The 21,795-nt window shown below is 42.3% G+C and overlaps 2 protein-coding genes across 2 annotated transcripts in view; both read right to left on the bottom strand.

Annotated features, from left to right (window-relative positions):
• LOC134624309 (nucleotide-binding oligomerization domain-containing protein 2-like) overlaps window positions 1-21,795 on the bottom strand; it is a 1,192,597-nt gene that overhangs the window by 496,966 nt on the left and 673,836 nt on the right. The window lies entirely within an intron of this gene.
• LOC134624347 (H-2 class II histocompatibility antigen, E-S beta chain-like) lies at window positions 400-10,851 on the bottom strand. Its single transcript, XM_063469332.1, has 6 exons — window positions 10,797-10,851; window positions 5,203-5,499; window positions 4,721-4,931; window positions 3,675-3,742; window positions 3,481-3,591; window positions 400-425 (listed from the first exon to the last, which is right to left on the bottom strand). Exons 1-6 carry the CDS (start codon window positions 10,849-10,851, stop codon window positions 400-402), a joined length of 768 nt encoding a protein of 255 aa, XP_063325402.1.

Genomic DNA, 21,795 nt, shown 5'->3' with positions numbered 1-21,795 from the left:
TCTCTATGTGTGTGTGTGTTTGTTAACACTGGAAAATCCCACACACACAAACACCCACAGAGCTCTGCCCCCTCCAGCCTGACAGCCAAACAAAGCAATTAAAGACTCAGTTTCCCAGCACACACCTGGCTTTCCTCCAGCTCAGGTCCATCAGGAAGAAGCTCACCTGGTTGGGCCTGGTTGGCTCCTGCTGTCAGACAGGTGTAAAGACTCTAACAATACTCTGCACACACACACATGATGAAATCTTTAAACACACTGAGACTCCAGCAGATCCACCACAGTCCACATTCAGCCTGACATAAAGAGCCTGGATCAAACACAGAGCTTCCAGCAGCTGCTGCTTTAGCTTCCAGCTGACGGACAGAACCAGAACCAGGTCCAGGTCGACAATCAGGATCAGCTACTGGGAACCAGCATCAGTCCTGGGGCACAGACAGAGGAAACATTATTAGAACAGGTCTGACTGTTTAAACCAGGACCTGTACTGCTATAACCAGCGCTGGTCCCAGAGTCTGCTGGTGTGTAGCAGCAAGACTGAGCAGGTTCAGGACTCTGCTGAGTTTATCTGGTATGTTTGTAGTACCAGATACAAACCAAATCAGGTGTGGGGGCCTGAGGGCCCCGGCTCTCATCTTGTGTCATGAATTTGTAGATAAATAGGTGTGACCTGTTTTCCTGTTTTTTTTTATTTAGCTTTTCAAACAATAGGTTTTTTTCCACAGTAGGAATGATATTTAACTTTTTGGCTGCACAGAATCAGAAACATTTTCTATTAAAAGTAAAGAAGAAACTGAAGAACATCAGCTGAGACAGGAGTTCTCCTCACACACGACTCATACTGAGCTTAGCTAATGATGATACAGGGCATCGCTCTGTCTCTGCTCATATTAGTGAGTGTAGCTCATCCAGCAGTCCTGTTTCTGTCTCATAGTGCTGTCTGCTCTCTTTCACGGTTATCACAGTTTATAAAAGTGTCACTGCACTTTTATAAACTGTTAATGTGCCCACTGCTAATATGCAGAAACATGAACGTTTGTAATTAAAAGCCCCGAATGACTCATCCACATCACAATCCTGACACTGAGCCTGATGTAAACTGGTATTTACTGTAGTTCTTACTGTGATGTAATTCATACAGGAAATCACCAGGCACACGTGTGGTTACACACAGAGATCCAGCCCTGAATGTTTCTGGCACTTTCATTCCCTGCTGCCTGCTGTAACCCATAATTTCCTTAGGGATTAATAAAGTATTTCTGATTCTGATTCTGAAAATAATCATCGTTAAATACCACAGAACTTGCACATATGAATAAAACCTTAAGCCAGAGTGTGTCTTTATAAATGATCTGCCTCCTCATCCTTTGTACCTGCACTCAGAGCTGTGGACTCACCTGGGCTCCAGCTCATCTGGTAAAGTCTTCTCAAGCAAATCAGCTGCTGCTATCACTTTAGCAGAAGCGACCTTTTTGGGGTAGAAGTCATAGACTTTGTAGAGTAGCATGGCAGGATGATGACCACCAGGGGGCGTCATGGCATGAACATCAATCAGCGGCATCACTGGAACATAATATTGACAATTTAAACCTGCAGCACAGCAAACTTTATAAAAAGTTAAGCTCAACTTCTAATGCTCCACCATCGAGAGCCTTCTGACCTACTGCTGCACACTCTGGTTCAACTGCTGTACTGTAGAGGACAAGAGGAAACTACAGCGGATGGTGAGGGCAGTAGAGCGGGCAATTGGCACTTCACTAACTCCCCTCAGAGACATTTATACTGGCAGACTTAAGTGGAAAAGCACTGTCATCATCAAGGACCCCTCGCACCCTGGACACTCACTTATTGTGCATTACGTATATTCCCTGTGTAGGTACCTCTTAAACTTGTTTTATCTTTATTTATCTTTTTCTCTTACCCAAAGAGTCTGAATTTAAAAACCTACAAGCTGCCAATGGAGAGATGCCAAACTATGTCTCACTGTTCTGGTAACAGTGACAATAAAGATCTATCTTATCACGGTTTCCCACATTCAGTCAGTTTACTGTCATCACATGTGATTACTGTCAGTGTGTTTTTATGGATCCGTTACCAAACCTTCACATTTAGAGGATTTTTAACCAAATATTTTATTGTTCAGGAGCCAAAACAATTTGGTGACATCTAAAAAAAACCTTTCAAAGATTTAAACTGCTGACCTGTCACCCTCATAGTTCTTCAATGTTTCACTGATAATTCAGAGTTATAATTTATCTTATTTAAGCTTTGTTTATACAGGTAGTCCCACTGAGACCTGATGTATCATTTAAAGAGAGACCTGCTTCAGACGAACATTAAAATTACTGCAATAAAAGAAACAGTCGTATAGCTAAAATAGTCTGTTTCCACTGTTGAGTCAGTTAAATGTCTTTTAAAGTCTGCAAGTGAAATCAACTGAGACAGCTCAAAGTCCCATATTGTGTTCCACGAAGGCAGATAAAAGGTGAACTTCTTTCCGAGCTCTGTGTGACTAAAGCATCCTGTGTAAGGCCCATGAGAACCAGTCAACTAGATGTGAGTGAAGTTGCCCCCCCACTTTCTTCAAATCAAACAAAATTGGTATCAAACATTTGTGCTACATTTGTGCTAGTTTTTGGTAAAGTAGCTATTATTTTTGGAGTTATTGTATTAAACTTCAGGGGCTCAAATGTTTGACATCAGTTTTGTCTGATTTGAAAGTGGCGGGGAGCTTCACTCAGCTGTCAACCAGAGAGTATAAAGTACAGTGGTGTGTTAGATCTTACTGCCTTGTGATAAACAGACTCCAACAGATGGAGAGAATAAGCAGAGGTATTCATGTGAATTATATCACTGGAATCCAGGAGGGCTAAAAGGTGGTAGCAACAAGAAGATGCCCAACTGCACTACAAGACCTGAGCAGGAACACAGACCTTCACATTGACCCCCACACCACCGTCTTTTCTGGGACAGCAGAGTGATGAATGTTTAATCCACTAACTGCCACATCTTTATCTTAATCACTATAGAATTAGATACCTGACTCTCAGAAACGACAGTTATGTCAGCACCAGTTGAACGGGTCCAGACTCTAAGTATATCCATCTTAGGCAGCGAGCTATGAGCGTTGTGGAATGTGGAAACCAGGCAGTTGATATGCCACATACAGCCAGGGGCCCAGTGTTAGGCTGAACACCAGACAACAATAAAAGCATGATTATTAAGCACTTGTAAATGTTCTGGTAAACAAACAACTACGGGATCTAGTATTATAGCTGACAACATGGGGCATGACGGCAACCACAGCCCAGCATCCAGTGAGGAAAAGCACAAACTCTAGAGACGCCTGGCATGTGCAACCCACAATGGTGGGTCTACCAAAGCTGCTGCTGGCTGCTCTTTCCTTCTCTGCAGGCAACATTTTCGAGGAGTTTTTTTAGTTTGGTGTGAGCTGGTGCTTTGTGTGAGTGCTGTTCTGACCTCTGCTGCACATCCTTGTGTAGATGACTCCAGCCAGGAAAAAGACCAGACCCAGGAGCAGCCCAAAGGCTCCAATGATAATTAGTTTCTTGGATTCAGACATGGACGGGACTGAGGACACACAGGTGAGAGTCACACAGGTGGACAGACACACAGGCAGGTCTACAGGTGTGTAGATAAAGACAGGTATTTACCCCAGTCAGTAACCAGAGGTTCCTCCAGGCTGGAGTGCTCCACGATACAGGAGATCTTCTCTCCAGACCTTCAACACAAACCAACATCACTGAATCTTACACAGAACTACAGTTACTGAAGTCCCTTTCGGCCTTGTTTCCCTTTAGTTTTCCAGCCTAATTCTATTCCCTGCTCTAGTACTCCGAAGTATCGAAAGGAAGGTTTAGTTAGCATGGCTGCATGGATTATTTTGAACTTATACACTTCATGCTTTTTATGGACTTGTAAGATTTGATAATTTCATCATTTTACATCTTGTAGAACTGTTTTCCAAGCACTCGACTATCTCAGTCATCCAGGTGTAAAGGCTTAGTCTTTAGCACTGGCCCTTAAACAGGAGGTTCATGATGTTTTAGCTCAAGTCCATCACAGGCTCAGTTTGAGGAATTCTCTGAAATTTATGACATGACATCAACACATGGAACGGTAATGTAGGGAAATGTTCATATTCACTAAGTGAAAACAAAGAAATTGTCATTACATGTTTATTGCTTTGTTAAAAACAATCTTGGGGACTTCCTGTTTTCACTCTTCTGAATTTTCAGACTGTCCCTGCTGCAACATTCGGCTCTGCAGAAACGGGAATATTGATGGATTTATTTGTAGCAGGAATTAGAAAGGAGAAGAGGGAACAGGCTTCACAGGCTGAGCTGTGAATATCTCTGTTTGTGGATGATGTCGCTGTTATTCAAACTAAAGTCAGTGAGCTGCAGTCACAGAACAGCCTGAGCTCAATAAGTCTGATACAGGGGCGACCAAGGATCAGACCAGAGCTGTTTTCTTGAAAACTGAATATGGAGGGTTTTTGGTGCTGACAGTGGAACTATCCTGGAGAAAGTGGACATGGTGAGACTGAAAAGAGAGAGTGACATATGATCACGAAGCTCCTCAACATGAGGGGAAAACTGATTGCAATCTCTGCTGACCAGGTGACGGAAGACATTAAAAAAAAACAAGAATAAATAACAATCAGCAAGTCCTGTTGGCAGGCCTGAACTAGACTCACCTGGGTGTGTACTCCATGTAGGAGTGGGTCTGGTAGAGCCAATCAGCATTTGCAAACTCTACAGTAGAAGTGATGTCAGGGCTTACTTGCTGTCCGTTTCTCAACCAGCTCACTTTGATCTCTTTGGGGTAAAAGTTATAGACGCTGCAGACCAATATGGCCGGATTAAGATAAACAGGGGGTATGGAGTGAAGTCTGACTGAGGGTTTCACTGGAACATGAAAATGAAAATTACTCTTTTAGATAAATTTTGTAATAATTTAAAGCAGGTCTCCACAAACCACAGACACTCCAGTGTGACGTCAAATAGGCCGAATCTTTAATGTGGAGCAGAGATCATGTAGCTTTAATGAATGTGTCACATTAAACCTTCAGCAGTGTAGCTGTAAACTGTGCAGAGAGTCCAGTCAGGAGTTGTGTTAATGATGACGACATCAGTGTGATGATGTTTATATGATGATGTCACAGAAACACTGACTCACCTGCTTTTGTCAGAACACTTTGGTACCAGAAGTCAATCTTTGGCTTGCAGTACGTCTCCTTCTGAGCTCTCATTGCAGCGAGCTGTCCCTTTCTTGTCCAGGATCTTTGTCCCTGGTCTTTGTTCCATTGGTCTGCCTCCCTGACACCGTACTCAGTGTATCCAACAAACTTCCCCACACTGCTGCTAAACCTGACATACTCTGTCTTGTTGTAATAGTAAGATCTGATGTACTCTATGTCCCGCAGCTCAGTGGAGTTAAACAGGCAGCGGGATGAAGTGTAATACTCGTATCCATCTGAAACACAAAGATCAGAGAATCACTCAGGCTGAGCTGGTCCTCCCACACACACATCACACATCTCTACTGTCAGGAGTTACACACAGCTACTGTTGGAGCACCACAACAGTAACATCATCACTGTTACATAACTTCAAATACAATATGTCACTATTTATATAGTGCCATTTCACAACTGCAGTCTGCTAAGGTGCTTTGCATTGTAAAAACTCAAAACAATGTTAAATGTTAGACAGCAAACTCCAACAATCATATGACCCCCTATATGCAGCACATGGTAACAGTGGCAAGGAGAAACTCCCTTTGAACAGGAAGAAACCTCTTACAGAACCAGGCTCAGGGAGGGGCGGGGCCATCTTCTGAGACCATTGGGGGATGAGAGGAGGGAGACAAGACAAAACGTAATGACTGCTAATGGTTAAGTGCAGTCGTGCTGTATAAACACATGCAAAGATTCCTCACAGTACTACTGGAGGCTAAGGTGATACCAATCAGAGTTTCAGGTATTGCTATTCAGAGTTCTTGATTAAAATAATCGTATTAACAACACTGAAAAGAAGGGACTGGCCATCTCTTGGATTTATGTAAGCATTTTGCGTGTATTCAACACAATTGCTTCATGCTTTAAAGTGAAGTGTAAATAGTGTAGAAACTACATGATATGCAGAGAGGGTATATTAAATTGTTCATATCATGTTCGAGTGAAGTAAGTGAATAATATAGCAATGTTAAATCTCGCGATACTGCATGTGATTTCATCTCGACGGCTTCAGATCGTGGTTTGAGGAAGGCATCCATCTCAGTCAAGTCGAGCAGCCGCCTTTTTTCGGTAAAGCATGCATGCTTTACCGAAAAAAATTTGATAAAGCAAGGGTGGTTGTTACATTTTCAAAAGTCTAACTTGTAATTTGAACAAAATAATTTCATGTTTTTATGGTGAACGTAATTAAATCATGTAGGATTTGTATCAAATTCAACAACTTAATTTGTTCTTGTTGAGATGACACGATACAATCTAGTACACTGTAAAATGTAATATTGTGTTTAATTAAAAATATTAAATAGGCTGAACTCAATTTTTATCAATTTGTTATCAGAACTCGATTTAAATACGTTACCAGTACTTTTTATGCAAAAACGCTGATAAACTCCATTTATTTGAGTTGTCTTAACTTAGAAAAACTAAGTAAGCTGGAAGTTTTGCTTCTCAGTGCGGAAGGATGAAAGATGTGGTTTGAAAATGCCACGTGACTACCGTCCTCCTCCCTCGCGGATCAGTCTGCATGTTCACGGTGCATTTTTTATGGAATATGTTGAGCAAACCTGGAGAAGCTTCAGCTCAAGATATTATTGTTGTCATTGCTGTGGATTTTTACCTGATACACTGACTTGGTGAGTAAATGTTTACTCTTATTCAAACTGATTTTGTGGCTTCTCTTAGTTTAGCACCAGGTTTAAAATCTTGCTAGCTAGTTAGTGTTAGCCTAGCGTTGCTGCTGCCGCTGGGCTCATGTTATTTAAAAATTAACACCACAGCCTTAAAAACCTTACATAAAACTATGTGGTGAAATTTTCTGTTGATTGTTTGAAATAAATAAGTGAGATAAGAGCCCAGACAAAATTCTTCGGAAGGTGCAGCCGTTAGGGGTGGGGGTGTGGGGTGTGGATAACAGAGCTCTCTGAAAACGTGGAAGCACTTTTGCAAATATGTGATATTTTGATAAATTAAGTAGATATTTGAGCATTACACAGCTACATTGTCGCCTGAAAATATCTTAAAAGGTTATTTTGTGACCCAGAAAGGGTAGTCTGGGGAAAAGGAGGATCGCATTTGTCGGCCACGGTTTTCGGAGCCTGTGCGTACCTGTAAGCGCGGCAATGGCGGAGGAGCGCCGCTGAAAAACTTATTACTTTTTCTGGGTCACAAAATAAACTTTTAAGATATTTTCAGGCGAGAATGTAGCCGTGTAAATTTCAAATATCTGCTCGATTTATCAAGACATCACATATTTGCAAAAATGCTCCGACGTTTTCGGAGACGTCTATTTTTTCTTCATGCTTTGTGGCAGCTTTAGAACATCTGTGGCATCTATTAATGTCAAATCTAGCCTTTATTTAACAACATAAGCAAACTGTATGTTACAATGATTGCACAGCCATTAAGGATCAAATCAGTTTCTGAAAAATGTTCTGTTTTTTCTCCCTCTGCTTGCTTCTTACTGTCTTTGAGGTTCGGGACCAGCACTCCTGTTGCTGGACAGAAAGACATCAGTAAGTATTTTGGTTTTCCAATATATTAGCAACTGTCAGTGACATTTATATTAATCAGGCTGAACTTTAATCATACTTTAGATCAGCCTTTTTTACTTATTGTTTTGTTTGTGCTTTGGTTTGGGGAAGTTGTTTCTTTACTGATCTTTTCCTGTCTTCTGTTATTAGACTTGAGATATGACTGCACTATGCTGTTGCTGGTGACCACAGTTAATTCTACAAGACATGCTGTGTAAGTAAACAAACAACAACAGTTTGGTCTGCATTTCTTGAAAGATCACATCCCCCAAACTTAGTTTAGAGGGTCTACACTGTATATAGTGAAGTCTGCAAGTTTTCTAACAGCAAAATCTGTTTTCTGCCCAAAATCATTTTGCACATCATTAGAATGAAAGTTATTGGCCATGTTTGCATAGCCCTTTTTTAAAATGATGCTTTCATGACATTATTGTGTGTTGGGTGGTGGTCAGGGCTATCCAGACTAACAATTTGGGACATTGAATGTCACCTCTCCGGTGGGGAGGGAGCCTGAGATTGTCTAAATTGTAGTCTGTTCTATACCAAATGCAGAAAAAAATGTTTTAAGAAAGCAATTAAGTTCATGTTCCAAAAATATGATTGTTTGCTTGCAGGACAACAGGAGAGATGAGTCCTCCGTCACAGATGGTGTGGTCAGTGAAGATGGTCGCCTGCAGGTTAAAGCTCATTGCATCTCCAACCCACATCCACTGCCACTGTACTAAAAGGAAGTTAAAGACTTTCTTCTGCACCTACATTTGGATCACCTCGATCCATGACAGTCATTCAGGCAGTAATGCCTGGACTGGAAACAAGCATCCTTAAAATAATACAACATTCCAGCTCCTGTGTTGGAATGAAAAACAAATGTGTTGTTTAAATTAGAGACTGCACTTGTGACAGAACAACAAATATTTTATTTTGATTATATAAGTAATGTAAGTACAAAACAAACTTGTGGTAGGCCTAAACTTATTTTCAGAATAATTACATCTGAGACTTTGTTTCATTGTAAGATTATAACAGTGATGGCAATATAATTGTTTGTTGTTCAGCAGAACATGTCCAGTATGTTGGCTGTTGTACTTTGTTGTGTTTGAAAATAAAAGTTGGGCTCATTTTAACATCATTACAAAAATTGTTGTTAATTATTTTTAATCATATTCAGGTTACCACAAATTGTTTTTTCATTTAGTTGAACTTAACATGTTTGTCAGTAGGTAAACAATTAGTATTGTACAGTCAGAAATATCAAGTTATTCTTAATACTGCAGACTTGCAATGTATAAGTTGTCCTAACAGTCATCTTAAGTAAGCTTTACTTAGTTTTTTTGAGGCAACGAGTTTCCATAATTTTTTTGAGTTCTGGGAACTAACAAGGCTGTACAGTGTACTCAAAATGAGTAAGTTGCCCTAACTTGGTCATCTTACGTAAACTTGATCCAATTTCTTTGAGTTCTGGGAAAAAATGAGCTTGTACAGAGTACTCAAAGTAAATAAGTTGTCCTAACTTAGTCATTTTTAGCTAAGCTTTACTCAATTTTTTTGAGGCAACGAGTTTCCATAATTTTTTTGAGTTCTGGGAACTAATTAGATTTTACAGTGTAAGAGTGGTTAGTTGCTGGACTCATGAAATTCACAAGATCACATGAGATTTCAAACTGCAGGAAAATCACTGGAGATATAAGAGGCAGACAACTACACACACACCACGTGTATGCTATCGCTATTTATTGTGGTTTATCATAGCTTTCCTCCTTTTGCCAGTCCTGGATTGGTGGTGTGGTGGTCAGTGCTGTTGCCTCACAGCAAGAAGGTCCTGGGTTCAAATCTGCAATCTGGCTAGTTTGCACTTGGTTCTTTCCGGGTATTCTGGTTTCCTCTCACAGTTAAAAATCATGCAGTTATTAGAGTTAGGTTAACTGGTGATTCCAAATTGCCCATGAATGTAAATACAAATGGTTGTTTGTCTCTATGTGATAGACTGGTGAGCTGTCCAGGGTGTACCCTGCCTCTTAATCTATCACTTCAGGGTTATGCCCCAGCCCCCTTGTCTCTCGGATAAAGATAGGAGAATGATAATTGTTGTAAATCCATTTAATTTTTAGGTTAACCAGACTCTAGACTAAATTGAACATTATGTAATATGAAGATAACATGTAGTATTTAAGTGACCATGTAGTATTGGGGTAAAAGCTATTGAATAGTTTTGGAATAAAATGACAAAATCGTGAACGATTTAAATATTGCAAGAGTTCAACTTACTTCATCTAAACATGTTTCAATCACGTTTAATCAACACAAATTGCACAGGTTTATTGAATATGAAAAACTTGTGTTAATTTAACTAAGTTGTTTAAGTTTCTGCCAAAGCAAAACAATTGTGTGCAACCAATGTCCACTATTGAATTAAGTAAATCCAACATGGTCTTTTTTTCAGTGAATGACTACACAATCTAACTCCTGGCAGTTGCAGCCATTCAAATTAATTAATTCTTATGTCATGGTCGTATCTCCAGCTTCTAGTATAAATACACATAAACACACACCCATGTATATCATATAGCATACAGCTAGTTAGCTAGCTAGATGGATTTTGCAATGCACTAAGGCTAACAGTTACTTTCAATGAGTGATTAATCTGCTGACTGTTGTATTGATTATTATTATTTTCTGAAAATGTAAAAAAAGTTAAAGTGCTGGGATGATCTTTGTATTTGATCTCATTTGACAGTTAAATAAGTTATGTGAAATATTCCCGTGCGATTTATACACTGGATGCCTTCATGGATCCAGCTGTTACTCTGTGAAACTAAATGATCACTGAAGAAGTGGAACCAGCTCTGAAAGGAAGAGGAGGATCATCACAGGTCACAGACAAAAAGCTCCTGTGGCTAAAAAAACTCATCCCAGCTCATATGTTATTTTCATTTCATCTCTTACTCATTTAGACTTAACTTTATTTATACATGTGATCAGATTATCGATGAGTGTATTTATAATACCTGCTCTGCAGAGGATGATGAAGAAGAGGCTGAAGCAGAAATAAAATGAATCCATCTTGATTTCTTCTGACAAACTCTGACAGTCTGACTGAGCACAGCGCTAAAAACCAGAGGACATGTCACATGATCTCCAGCATCATCTGTTAGCGGGAGGAACTCCTTGACAGGAAACCAGGAAGTGATCTTTAATTTATTCAGCTGGAACTACTCTAACACGTACAGACTTCCTTTAAAATACCAAAAAAGACCAAAATCATTCTATTCATTTAACTTGAAAATCATGTAATAACTGACTTAAACATATTATGAAGTCTAGATAAAAAATAAATATGTGTAGAACTTTTTTCTTTCGTTTTGTGTGCGTCAGTCAGAGAACGCCGAAACATCCCACAGCTCACAGTTTACACCCTCAGCACATTTTTTCACTTCTAATATCAGTCATGGGTTCATGGTGCAGATGTCAATAAAGATGTGGTCACATTACTCGGCATCAAGCTGGTTCTGCAGAAGTGGAGAGAGCGTAAACATTTTTTTTAAGGCATGTAGTTTCAAATGAAACTTTTAATAGCTCAATAAACATCAACACACACGCAAAGTGTTTGTGCTTTTTCAGTTTGTCCTGTTAGCTAAAGGTACACTTGCTTTATTTCCCAGGGAGAGAAAAAATGATAATGTCACAAAGATGTAAGAAAGAGAGGAGTGAGGAGCAAGAGCAGACATAACAACAGCTCAGCAAGTGCCTTCTTTCAGAAGGAAGTTACACAAGACTTTGATGGTGTTGGGGATTTTTTAATGAAATATATACATATATACACTGGACATACACTCACATATATAATATAATGATATATATACTCACATATATAATATGTAATTATATATTCTTGTATACAATATGTATATACTTACAATGGAGTATTTTTATGTGTACATGACATACACTTACACTGGGGTGTTTTATGTGTTGGAATCACTGTGTTAAGCATTTAACCTACAGCTAAAAATCACAGGACCCACATATTTAGGTCAAATATTATCTGCAATTATATTAATGAAGTCTGTGCCACTTGTATGAGCACCTGTTGATCCTGTCACGGTTCTGGGTCCGTTGGACCCAGTATTTTGAGTTTCTTATGCTTTGGTTTATTTTTGCATTATGGATCATTTCTTATCCTCTGGTGATGCTGTTTTGATTGTAATTGTGTTCTGTTCCTTTGCCGATGATGATGAGTATTTTTGGTTTGGGTTTTGTTAGCTTGCCCTCATGTTTAGTTAGGTGGCCTGTGTTTGGTCTTCTGTCGGTCCGTGATGTTATTGCGCTTGCTTATGAGTCTGCGTCTGTGTCTCTGTCTGTCATGTGCTTCCTGTTTTATTCTGAAGGTCCCCGTCTCATGTGAGTGTGTTCAGTTTACGTTTCCCCTGTCCCGTCAGCTCTGATTTCTCCCAGGTGTGTTTCCCTCCTGTCTCTCATCCCTTGATTACTGCCATGTGTATATAAGCCCTGTGTTTCCTTTGGTCTCTGTCGCGTCGTACCATCAGACTATGCCTGTGTGTTTCTGTGTCAGTATTTCAGTATTCAGTATTTCAGTACCTTTGCTAAGTCTATGTTTTGTTTTCGTGCCAGCAATAAAGCTGAGGTTTTAAGTTACAATTCAGTGTCAGAGTCCTGCGTTTGGATCCTCCTCTCCGCCTGCCCGCACACAGAGCCCTGACAGATCCATAGTGTTTGAAATTTAGTAATCAGGATCAATGACTAACCTTTGTGTTATGGCCAATGGTCACAAGTCCAAACATAGGGTTTGGCCTTGGCACTGCCTGTCTTGGCTGCCAAAAGTTGTAAAAAAAAAAAAAAAAACTTTCTTAACAGATAAAGTAGCCTACTTCTGGCAGCAAACCCAACAAAGTTGTCAGGAGGATTAATTGTTTTTGTTCCGCACTTGGATTGATATCTGTAGATTTGCAGACTTTTGGACTCACTTTGGCCATAAAACTGTCAAAGGGACCCAATTAAAGATGCTGGATGCTGGGAATAGTGCACGGAAATTTGTGGAGTAGTTCCCGGAAAGTTATTTAAGTGTCACAGATTAAAAAAGGAACAAAGTACAGGAAGGATTGATAACTGATTGGGGAAAAGTATTAACAAACATCTTACATTGATAATTGGGGTAATCTTGACATTTGTAGAGTTGAGAAAATACTTATTAGTTTAAAATTAATACAGTCGAAGTAAAAAGCAAGGAATGGAACGTTACATAGCAGCTTGAGGAGCGGTTGGGGCCTCCTATAAAGGAGGGTCAGACATGCCCCGACCTGCTTTTTTTTTCCTGTCTTTCACTTTGTGTGTCTCTGCTGTTTGTGCTAAAAGGCTCTACACCAGGGTTAGCTTTGCTTGCTTTGCTATGTGTTGTTTTGCTGTAATGCACCATTTTGCTGTTCATATGACATTGTTTAATAAACTCTTTGTTAAAAATTCTACTCTTTCCCAGAAGATCTAATTGGATATGAAAAGCTGGACCTCCACATCATTGGCAGAATGAGGTTATCATATTGGCTTCAAAATTTGCGACCCAACAATGAATTTATAAAACCAATAATTAACAGTGTCATGGCCTGAAGGTGATTAAATAAACTGTAGTTTGAAGTCTGGGGGCTATATTCTGAACTCTCAATGTGAAGTCAACAAAAGGACTTTTCAGTATCTGAGCTCAGACAGACCAACCAGCTGCTGAGGCGGGTTTTCAGCACTCAGTAACACAAAACTGAATCAGGTAGTCTTTGGAGCCTGGCTGGTTGTTGTGGAAGCTGAGAACACCTTACACCACAGGTGTCGAACTGTAGATTTTAGATGTGTCCTTGATCCAACACTTGATCCAAATGGATAAATTACCTCCTCAACATGTCTTGAAGTCCTTCAGAAGCCTGTAAATGAACAAATGATTTGATTCAGGTGTGTTGAAACAGGGTGATATCTAAAACCTGCAGGACACCGGGCCTTAACGCCTGGAGTTCAACATCCCTGCCTTACACTAAAGCCTGTGCAATCACATGTTATCAATATATTAAAATAAATGTTTGACTTCTTAACATCCACATTGATTGCTACTCAGCTTGTAATTTGTAAGCTAACATTGTGCACTTTGTTCCCTTTTGTTGTCGTTGTTGTTTTAATTTATTGTTTTTGTTTTGTTGGTTCCCTTCCCCCCGTGTGGCAGCCTGTTACAGCAGCTCCGCTCATTCTGAGTTTCTTTCTTTCTTTCTCATCTTTATTTTCTCTGAATTTTTCATAACTAAAGTATTAGCAATTAGACTCTGCAATCATGTTCTACCATTTTGTGCTAGTCTTGGTCGTTTTTCTCTGTTTTTTTCCACTTTTGGAAAAAAACAGAGAAAAACCCGTGTTTGGGGACCCAGTGCAGGGATCCTTTGTTTACCGTATGGATCAGCTGTTAGCGCTGCGTCCCGCAGCAGTATTGCCGGTGTCCAAACTACAGTGGCTTGCAAAAGTATTTGGCCTCCTTGAACTTTCCCACATTTTGTCACATTACAGCCACAAACATGAATCAATTTTATTGGAATTCCACGTGAAAGACCAATACAAAGTGGTGTACACGTGAGAAGTGGAAAGAAAATCATACATGATTCCAAACATTTTTTACAAATAAATAACTGAAAAGTGGGGTGTGCGTAATTATTCAGCCCCCTTTGGTCTGAGTGCAGTCAGTTGCCCATAGACATTGTCTGATGAGTGCTAATGACTAAATAGAGTGCACCTGTCATCATGTCAGTACAAATACAGCTGTTTTGTGACGGCCTCAGAGGTTGTCTAAGAGAATATTGGGAGCAATAACACCATGAAGTCCAAAGAACACACCAGACAGGTCAGGGATAAAGTTATTGAGAAATTTAAAGCAGGCTTAGGCTACAAAAAGATTTCCCAAGCCTTGAACATCCCACGGAGCACTGTTCAAGCCATCATTCAGAAATTTGCACCGATGTTTTTTCGAAATTCTGTACGCGAAAAGTGAGCTCGAGAGCCCTCGGTGTGCCTGCTCGCTGCTGAAGTCAAAGTAAACTTTATTGTCTTCTCCGCTACATACAGTACAGTATATAGAGAGACGAGACGACGAGGCTCCAGTTACAGCAGTGCAAGTAAACAAACAATAAATATAAGAAGAGTAAGAAAATAAATATACACTTTAGGACTCGGGGTAAAGGGATCAATAACAATTTAAAATTTACAGTTTGATGATTTAAAGTCTCTCACACATAACCCATCAAAAGGGGAGGGAGACCTGCTGCTCCCAAATAGAGCACATTTCATTCATAATGATGTAAATCCAAGCCCATTATGTATTCATGATTTGAATCCTGGGTTGTGTGAAATCCCAGAAATAAACCTTAGACAAAGTGAATCTGTGAACTAAGGTGCAGGTCTATTAGGTTATGTTGTGGTGATCCTCGAGTTGGGGGACTTGTGTTCATACTGGAGTGCAAAATTAAAACCAAGATGGACAAGAAAAGTTCAAAGCCATCAGGTGCTCAGTTTAGAAAAAATAGTAAAGAAGAGGAGGAGAAACGAGCACAAGATAGAGGTAAGCAGATGTGTCATTGGATAATGGCAGGTCATGTATCCGGACACAAACAGAATCAGAGTCAGAATACTTTAATATCAACCCCTAAGGAAATTATGTGGATTACAGTTGCTCCAAGAAGAAATGGTAAAAATAGTAACAGTAACAGACTAAACTCCAAACAATACATTATGTTACAGATTTTAATATTAATTAGTCATTGTCCATTGTTGATTTGTCCTGTTGTCATTGTATGACGAATTATGATGGCTGTCCGGTAGCTGTTTGCATACTATGCATACTCGCTCTCTCTTCATATGTGTGTGTGTTTCTCTGGTGAAATTCAGTATGGTTCCAACAACAGTTTTATGTTAATGTACAATCCTTAATATGTTTTATGTGTGTGTTGGTGTGTGTGTGGTGGGGGGGGCGCCAGAGGGAATGTTTGCCCAGGGCGCCAAACATGCTAGGACCGCCACTGACTGTAAACCTACCACGACAAGGCCGTCCACCTAAACTCACAGGCCGAACAAGGAGAGCGCTGATCAGAAATGCAGCCAAGAGGCCCATGGTGACTCTGGACGAGCTGCAGAGATCTACAGCTCAGGTGGGGGAATCTGTCCATAGGACAACTATTAGTCGTGCACTGCACAAAGTTGGCCTTTATGGAAGAGTGGCAAGAAGAAAGCCATTGTTAACAGAAAACCATAAGAAGTCCCGTTTGCAGTTTGCCACAAGCCATGTGGGGGACACAGCAAACATGTGGAAGAAGGTGCTCTGGTCAGATGAGACCAAAATGGAACTTTTTGGCCAAAATGCAAAACCCTATGTGTGGCGGAAAACTAACACTGCACATCACCCTGAACACACCATCCCCACTGTCAAATATGGTGGTGGTAGCATCATGCTCTGGGGGTGCTTCTCTTCAGTAGGGACAGGGAAGCTGGTCAGAGTTGATGGGAAGATGGATGGAGCCAAATACAGGGCAATCTTGGAAGAAAACCTCTTGGAGTCTGCAAAAGACTTGAGACTGTGGCGGAGGTTCACCTTCCAGCAGGACAACGACCCTAAACATAAAGCCAGGGCAACAATGGAATGGTTTAAAACAAAACATATGTGTTAGAATGGCCCAGTCAAAGTCCAGATCTAAATCCAATCGAGAATCTGTGGCAAGATCTGAAAACTGCTGTTTACAAACGCTGTCCATCTAATCTGACTGAGCTGGAGCTGTTTTGCAAAGAAGAATGGGCAAGGATTTCAGTATCTAGATGTGCAAAGCTGGTAGAGACATACCCTAAAAGACTGGCAGCTGTAATTGCAGCAAAAGGTGGTTCTACAAAGTATTGACTCAGGGGGCTGAATAATTACGCACACCCCACTTTTCAGTTATTTATTTGTAAAAAATGTTTGGAATCATGTATGATTTTTGTTTCACTTCTCACATGTACACCACTTTGTATTGGTCTTTCACGTGGAATTCCAATAAAACTGATTCATGTTTGTGGCTGTAATGTGACAAAATGTGGAAAAGTCGGGAGCATGCACTGGCCTTTTGAAATCATGGACAAACAATATCCCACATTCTTGATTTTTAGTTCACAAACACATCTTATAATGAGTTACTACTCCTGAAATTTTGGAGATGTAATCTCTTTATACAGTAAAGTTACAGTGGGATACAAATAATATCAGGCTGATCCTGCCACAATTTGTTCCCCCTGTCCAAAGACTTATTGCTCCTGAAATTTTGAAGGTTGTAGCTCAGTACAGTTTGTACAGTTATAGAAGGATACAAATAATGATCAGTGAAAATGTCATTGCTTTATTGAAATAATCCCGTCCAATGTTGTGCCAAGGTCCCGACGCAGGGGAAACAAATTCTGTCGGGGATACCTAGTTTGGCACGACACCGGCGGACAGACTCGACATTCCCAGCAAGCTGAGGAAGAAAAGATGGGGGTGTCGTGCTGGGAGGGAGCGCCGTCACCTGAGAAGTAGACGTTATAGACCATCTCTCCCTTCTGTAATCATTGGAAACGTAAGATCTTTGCCCAATAAGATGGATGAGCCCACGTCGCTAACCTGGTCATAGAGGGAGTACGCAATTTAGCATCATGATTAGGGTGACCAACCGTCCTCTTTTCCCCGGACATGTCCACTTTTCACGTTCTGTCCGGGGCGTCCGGGGGGATTTTCGAGATTGATAAAAATGTCCGTGTTTTCCTATATTCTGACAGAGGACCCATGCGTGTGACGTCATCCCCGAACTGCTGCTTTGTGAGTTGTTCTGCGCTCACAGACGGGACAGACAGCGCACAGCAACGCGTGTAATAATGTTTAAAAGATCCCAAAGCGCAAGTGTATCTTTTCAGAAGAACTGCAAAAGAAGTTTCCCTCGTACCGACCCAGTGCTGGTATTTTTTCTTATGCAGATGAGGCATTATTTCTGTACTATTATTTAATTCAGGGACTTTTAAGTTTTTTTTGCACTTGTTGACTTGTAAAAGCCTATATGACATAGTTTACAATTCACAATTCATTAACCGCACAGAGAAGGCATCGTTTAAATATGTTAAATATGTTTCTTTAAGCAAGTTCTTAATGACTGAGCCAAGTGTCCTCTTTTTTGGAAATTAAAATATGGTCACCCTTATCATGATGTTAAGAGAGTCTTGGCTTTTTTTTTTTTTTTTCTCTTTTTAACCTGTCCCGTTTGGTTCTTTTGCCATCAGAATTATTGTCTAAAGGCGAAGAAAGATGCCCAACGAATTTACTTTACCAAATGGATCATCCCAGCCTTGCCGTAATGGTCCATTTGATTCACCTTTTATTGTTTATTTTATTTTCACTTGCTGAATACGGGACAGACTTGACTGGGGGAAGGAAAGGGGAGAAAGAAAGAGGGAAAGAAAAACAGCGGGGAAGAGGGATGGGGAAAAAGGGCAAAAAAAAAAAAACCAACAGAATAAGCAGACAAAAAATACATATATCGATCACCTGGATCACCTGTTGAGAAAGAAAGAAGAAAGCAAGCAGAAGAAAACGAGGGTAATAAACATCATCACAATGATCTATGGGAATATGACAGTAAATACTAAATATTAAACATTATTGTGCAGCACGTAAGATGGACAGCGCACAGTGTGCTTTGAGGTAGGAGCCAAAAAGGGTGTAGTTTGTGTGTGTGATCACCTGTGTGTACACCTGTGAGCATGGACGCGCTTGTTTTTTTTTTTTTAAAAGGTTCCTTCATGTAATGATCTGCTAGAGGGTGTGGGGGGCCACTGCCCCGTCCTCCAGGGCATGACGCAGGTATGGAGGAGATCAAAACTCTAGACATCCAGAGGCCCCCAGAACACAAGAGACCAAGGAAGACCAACAGGGGGGCAGCTGCGTCACTATCCCAGAAAGAGCTGAGGAGAGTCCCAGATGAGGGGTCACTCAGCAGCCGCGGAGCAGAAGCCAGGGGGGGTTGCAGTGACGTGCCCGTGAGCTCCGCCGGCAGCCAGCTGTGCCTGAGTGACCGAGCTCTGGGCCGAGAGGCCGAGGGCACCCCGCCTCCGAAGTGGCCCGAGCGAGCCCCAGGCTCCAGGCCCCGATAAGCAGCCGCCAAGGAGTGAGCCGGTGTGTACCTGGGCGCCCACCCCCGGACACACAGAACCACCAACGCACCGATGTCTGAGGGCGTCCGCCACCAGCAGGGGAAGTGGTGGGGGGAGATAGGCCTCCAAACCTTGGAGGGCCTGAGATGTCCCCAGAGAGGTGGCGTCTGATACCCAACCTGACATATAGACACAGACATACAGACACACACAGATACAAACATCCATTCCCACCCTCATGCTCTCATAAGCAATTATTCCACACTCAACCAAAGTGGAGACAGACATAAAGAGACGCTGTACACACAATCACTCTCCCCAAGCGTACTCTAGGAACCGGGTCTGGGTACCCTTGCCCCTGGAGGGGGAAACTGCACCCAGACCCAGGTGGTGTTACCCTTTTCCCTGCGGTGGGGAGAAGCAGACCGCCCCGACTCCGTAGCAGCAGGGAGGCCCCACATTCCAGACCTCAGTCGGACGGCCAACTCCTCCTCCCAGCCCCCCCGCTCCAGCAGGCCGCAGAGAACGGGGGTGTGTGAAGACTCCAAACCTCCCTCCACCCGCTCATATGTAGTGTTGATGCATGTGTGCTCTAAGGTGCATTTAAAACCCAGGAGGGCATGGAGCTACCTGCCAGAGAAGCAGGTAAGCGCATAGCCCCTTCTGCTAGCCCTCACTGTCTACGTGTATTTAAAATTGAGAGGTGGGCAACGAGGCCAGGGGTGAGGTGTACACCCTGATGGTAATTTGAATTCTGTGTGGCGTGCCCACCCCCAAGATATGTATGTGTAATGAGAGTGTGAGTAATGTGAATGTCTAAGGTGTGGGATAAAATTGAGGCAGAGGCAGCCAGAAGGGGACAGAGAGGGGGGATGCCTCCCCTGCACCCTGGTGACACAACCCTACCCCAAGGCCCTGCATGTGTGGGTGATTGTGGTGGAGCGGGAAGAGGGAGGCAGCTGGAGATGGGGAGGGAAGGAAGGGAGGGGCAAGTAACCCCTCCCTGGGGCCAGCTCCCCCGCTGGCCCCAGTAGGCACCCCCATACTCTGCAACCCGCCAGGGAAAGGGGGGCCCAGGCCCATCCGGACCGGGGCCCAGCGCGGCAGCGCTGCCCGGCCCCACAGAGCCCGGGACAGTCCACCCGACCCCACCACAGAGAAAACTGCACCCATTCCATCATCCACTCATCTTCCAGACTACACTAGACAATAGACGCCCAGGCTGAGATCTTCCTCCACCTCTCCTGTATCTCCCCCTCCTGCAGAGAGAGTTCCTGAAGAGAGGAAAGCTCCTGCAAGATGTGACAACCTCCCCCACCAGTTGAAGAGCCCCCCAGGTGGCTCGATGCACCGGCGGCACCCTGCGCCAGGGCCGGGCCCCCATACACCCACCCGCCCACAACCCCGGCAACACACCAACCAGGACCCAGCCCCTGAGGCCCGGCCAGGGCCCCGGCCCAGAGACGGAGCGCCCCCAGAACCTCACGCCCGTCCCGGACCCACCCAGGGGCAGCCAGGCTACCAGGTCAGTAACCCACGTCCGTCAGCACAGATCCTCCCCTAGCCCTGCTGCACGCAGCCACGAGGAAACCGTCACCCAAGAGCCAACAGAGCCCCTAATTGGCCATGACCGCTACCCCGGGTTGAGCCCCCCAAGGAAGATGCTCCTGGGGAACCCCCCGATGCCCTAAGCCCGTCCCTGACCCCACACCCATCACAACAGTGAAGGCGGGACCAAACTATGACCCCCCACCCCCACTAGGTGATGGAGCTGATCAAAGGAGCCGAGAGCAATTGATCTTATGTGGTGGCAGAGGCTGTATCAAGACTAATGTAATCTAATAGATAATTTCTATATTGGTTAGAATTAAGATTATTTTTATTTTTCCAGTTCATGAGGACTGTTTTCTTGGCTATGCATAGGGCAGTGAAAACCATATGGGCTATATTCTTTTCCGTAGTGACATTATCTAAGCTGCCCAACAAACACACTAAAGGGGAAGTTGGAATGTTACATTTCAGACACTTTGATAAGTCTTCACATATCTCGCGCCAAAACTTCTGAACTGGTGGACAAAACCAAAGAGCGTGGATATAATTGTCCGGTGAATTGGTTTGGCAGTGTGAGCAGTTGTTGGTAGATGTAAAGCCCATCTTGAACATCCTATGACCTGTATAGTGTACTCTATGTAGTATTTTGTATTGAATTAATTGAAGACTGGGGTTTCTAATTAGATGAAAGGTTTTTAAGCAAATCTGAGACCAGAAGTTTTGGTCTAAGTTAACTGATAAATCCGCTTCCCATTTTGCAATAGGAACTGATATTGATTCATCTGTTTTAGAAAGCATTCTGTATATTTTGGACAGTAATTTGGGGGTTTTAAGAGTAAGAAATTGAACCACACTTGGTGGTGTTTGTAGTTCAACTTGACCTGGTTTAAATCTCTTTTTTACTATGGATTTAATTTGTTGATACTCTAAAAATCTTTTCTTGTTGATCCCATATTGTGTAACTAGTCTGTCAAATGAAATAAATTCTGTTCCTTCTAGTATATGTTCTAAGAGAGTCTTGGCTAACACCGCTAACTCCGGACATGAGCGTGACGCTACCTGGATTCCAGCTGCTCCGGGCAGACAGGACGAGAGAGAGAGCGTAAGAGGAAAGGAGGGGGACTGGCAGTGTTTGTGAACGACAGATGGTGTAAACCTGGGCGTGAGTGTATGCCAATGCTGAAGAGGCATACAGTTCATCACCTCTCCCTCCCCTGGGCAGATCTGATCACAACCTGGTGCACCTTGTCTCTGTGTATGAGCCCTTAGTGCGCA

The sequence above is a fragment of the Pelmatolapia mariae genome, linkage group LG3_W (genome assembly GCF_036321145.2).
Source record: "Pelmatolapia mariae isolate MD_Pm_ZW linkage group LG3_W, Pm_UMD_F_2, whole genome shotgun sequence".
In the NCBI taxonomy this organism is placed as follows: domain Eukaryota; kingdom Metazoa; phylum Chordata; class Actinopteri; order Cichliformes; family Cichlidae; genus Pelmatolapia; species Pelmatolapia mariae.
Note: the sequence above shows the minus strand (reverse complement) of the source record. Positions and strands in the feature narration are given on the sequence as shown.

Bases quoted from the DNA above. Each gene is read 5' to 3' on its own strand.
- LOC134624347 (XM_063469332.1), bottom strand. From the start codon at position 10,851: ATGGATTCATTTTATTTCTGCTTCAGCCTCTTCTTCATCATCCTCTGC. The intron at 5,500-10,796 runs GTATTATAAATA...TTTGTGTTTCAG, and splicing joins CATCATCCTCTGCAGAGCAG to ATGGATACGAGTATTACACT. The intron at 426-3,480 runs GTCAGAACAGCA...TCTGTGCCCCAG, and splicing joins CACAAGGATGTGCAGCAGAG to GACTGATGCTGGTTCCCAGT.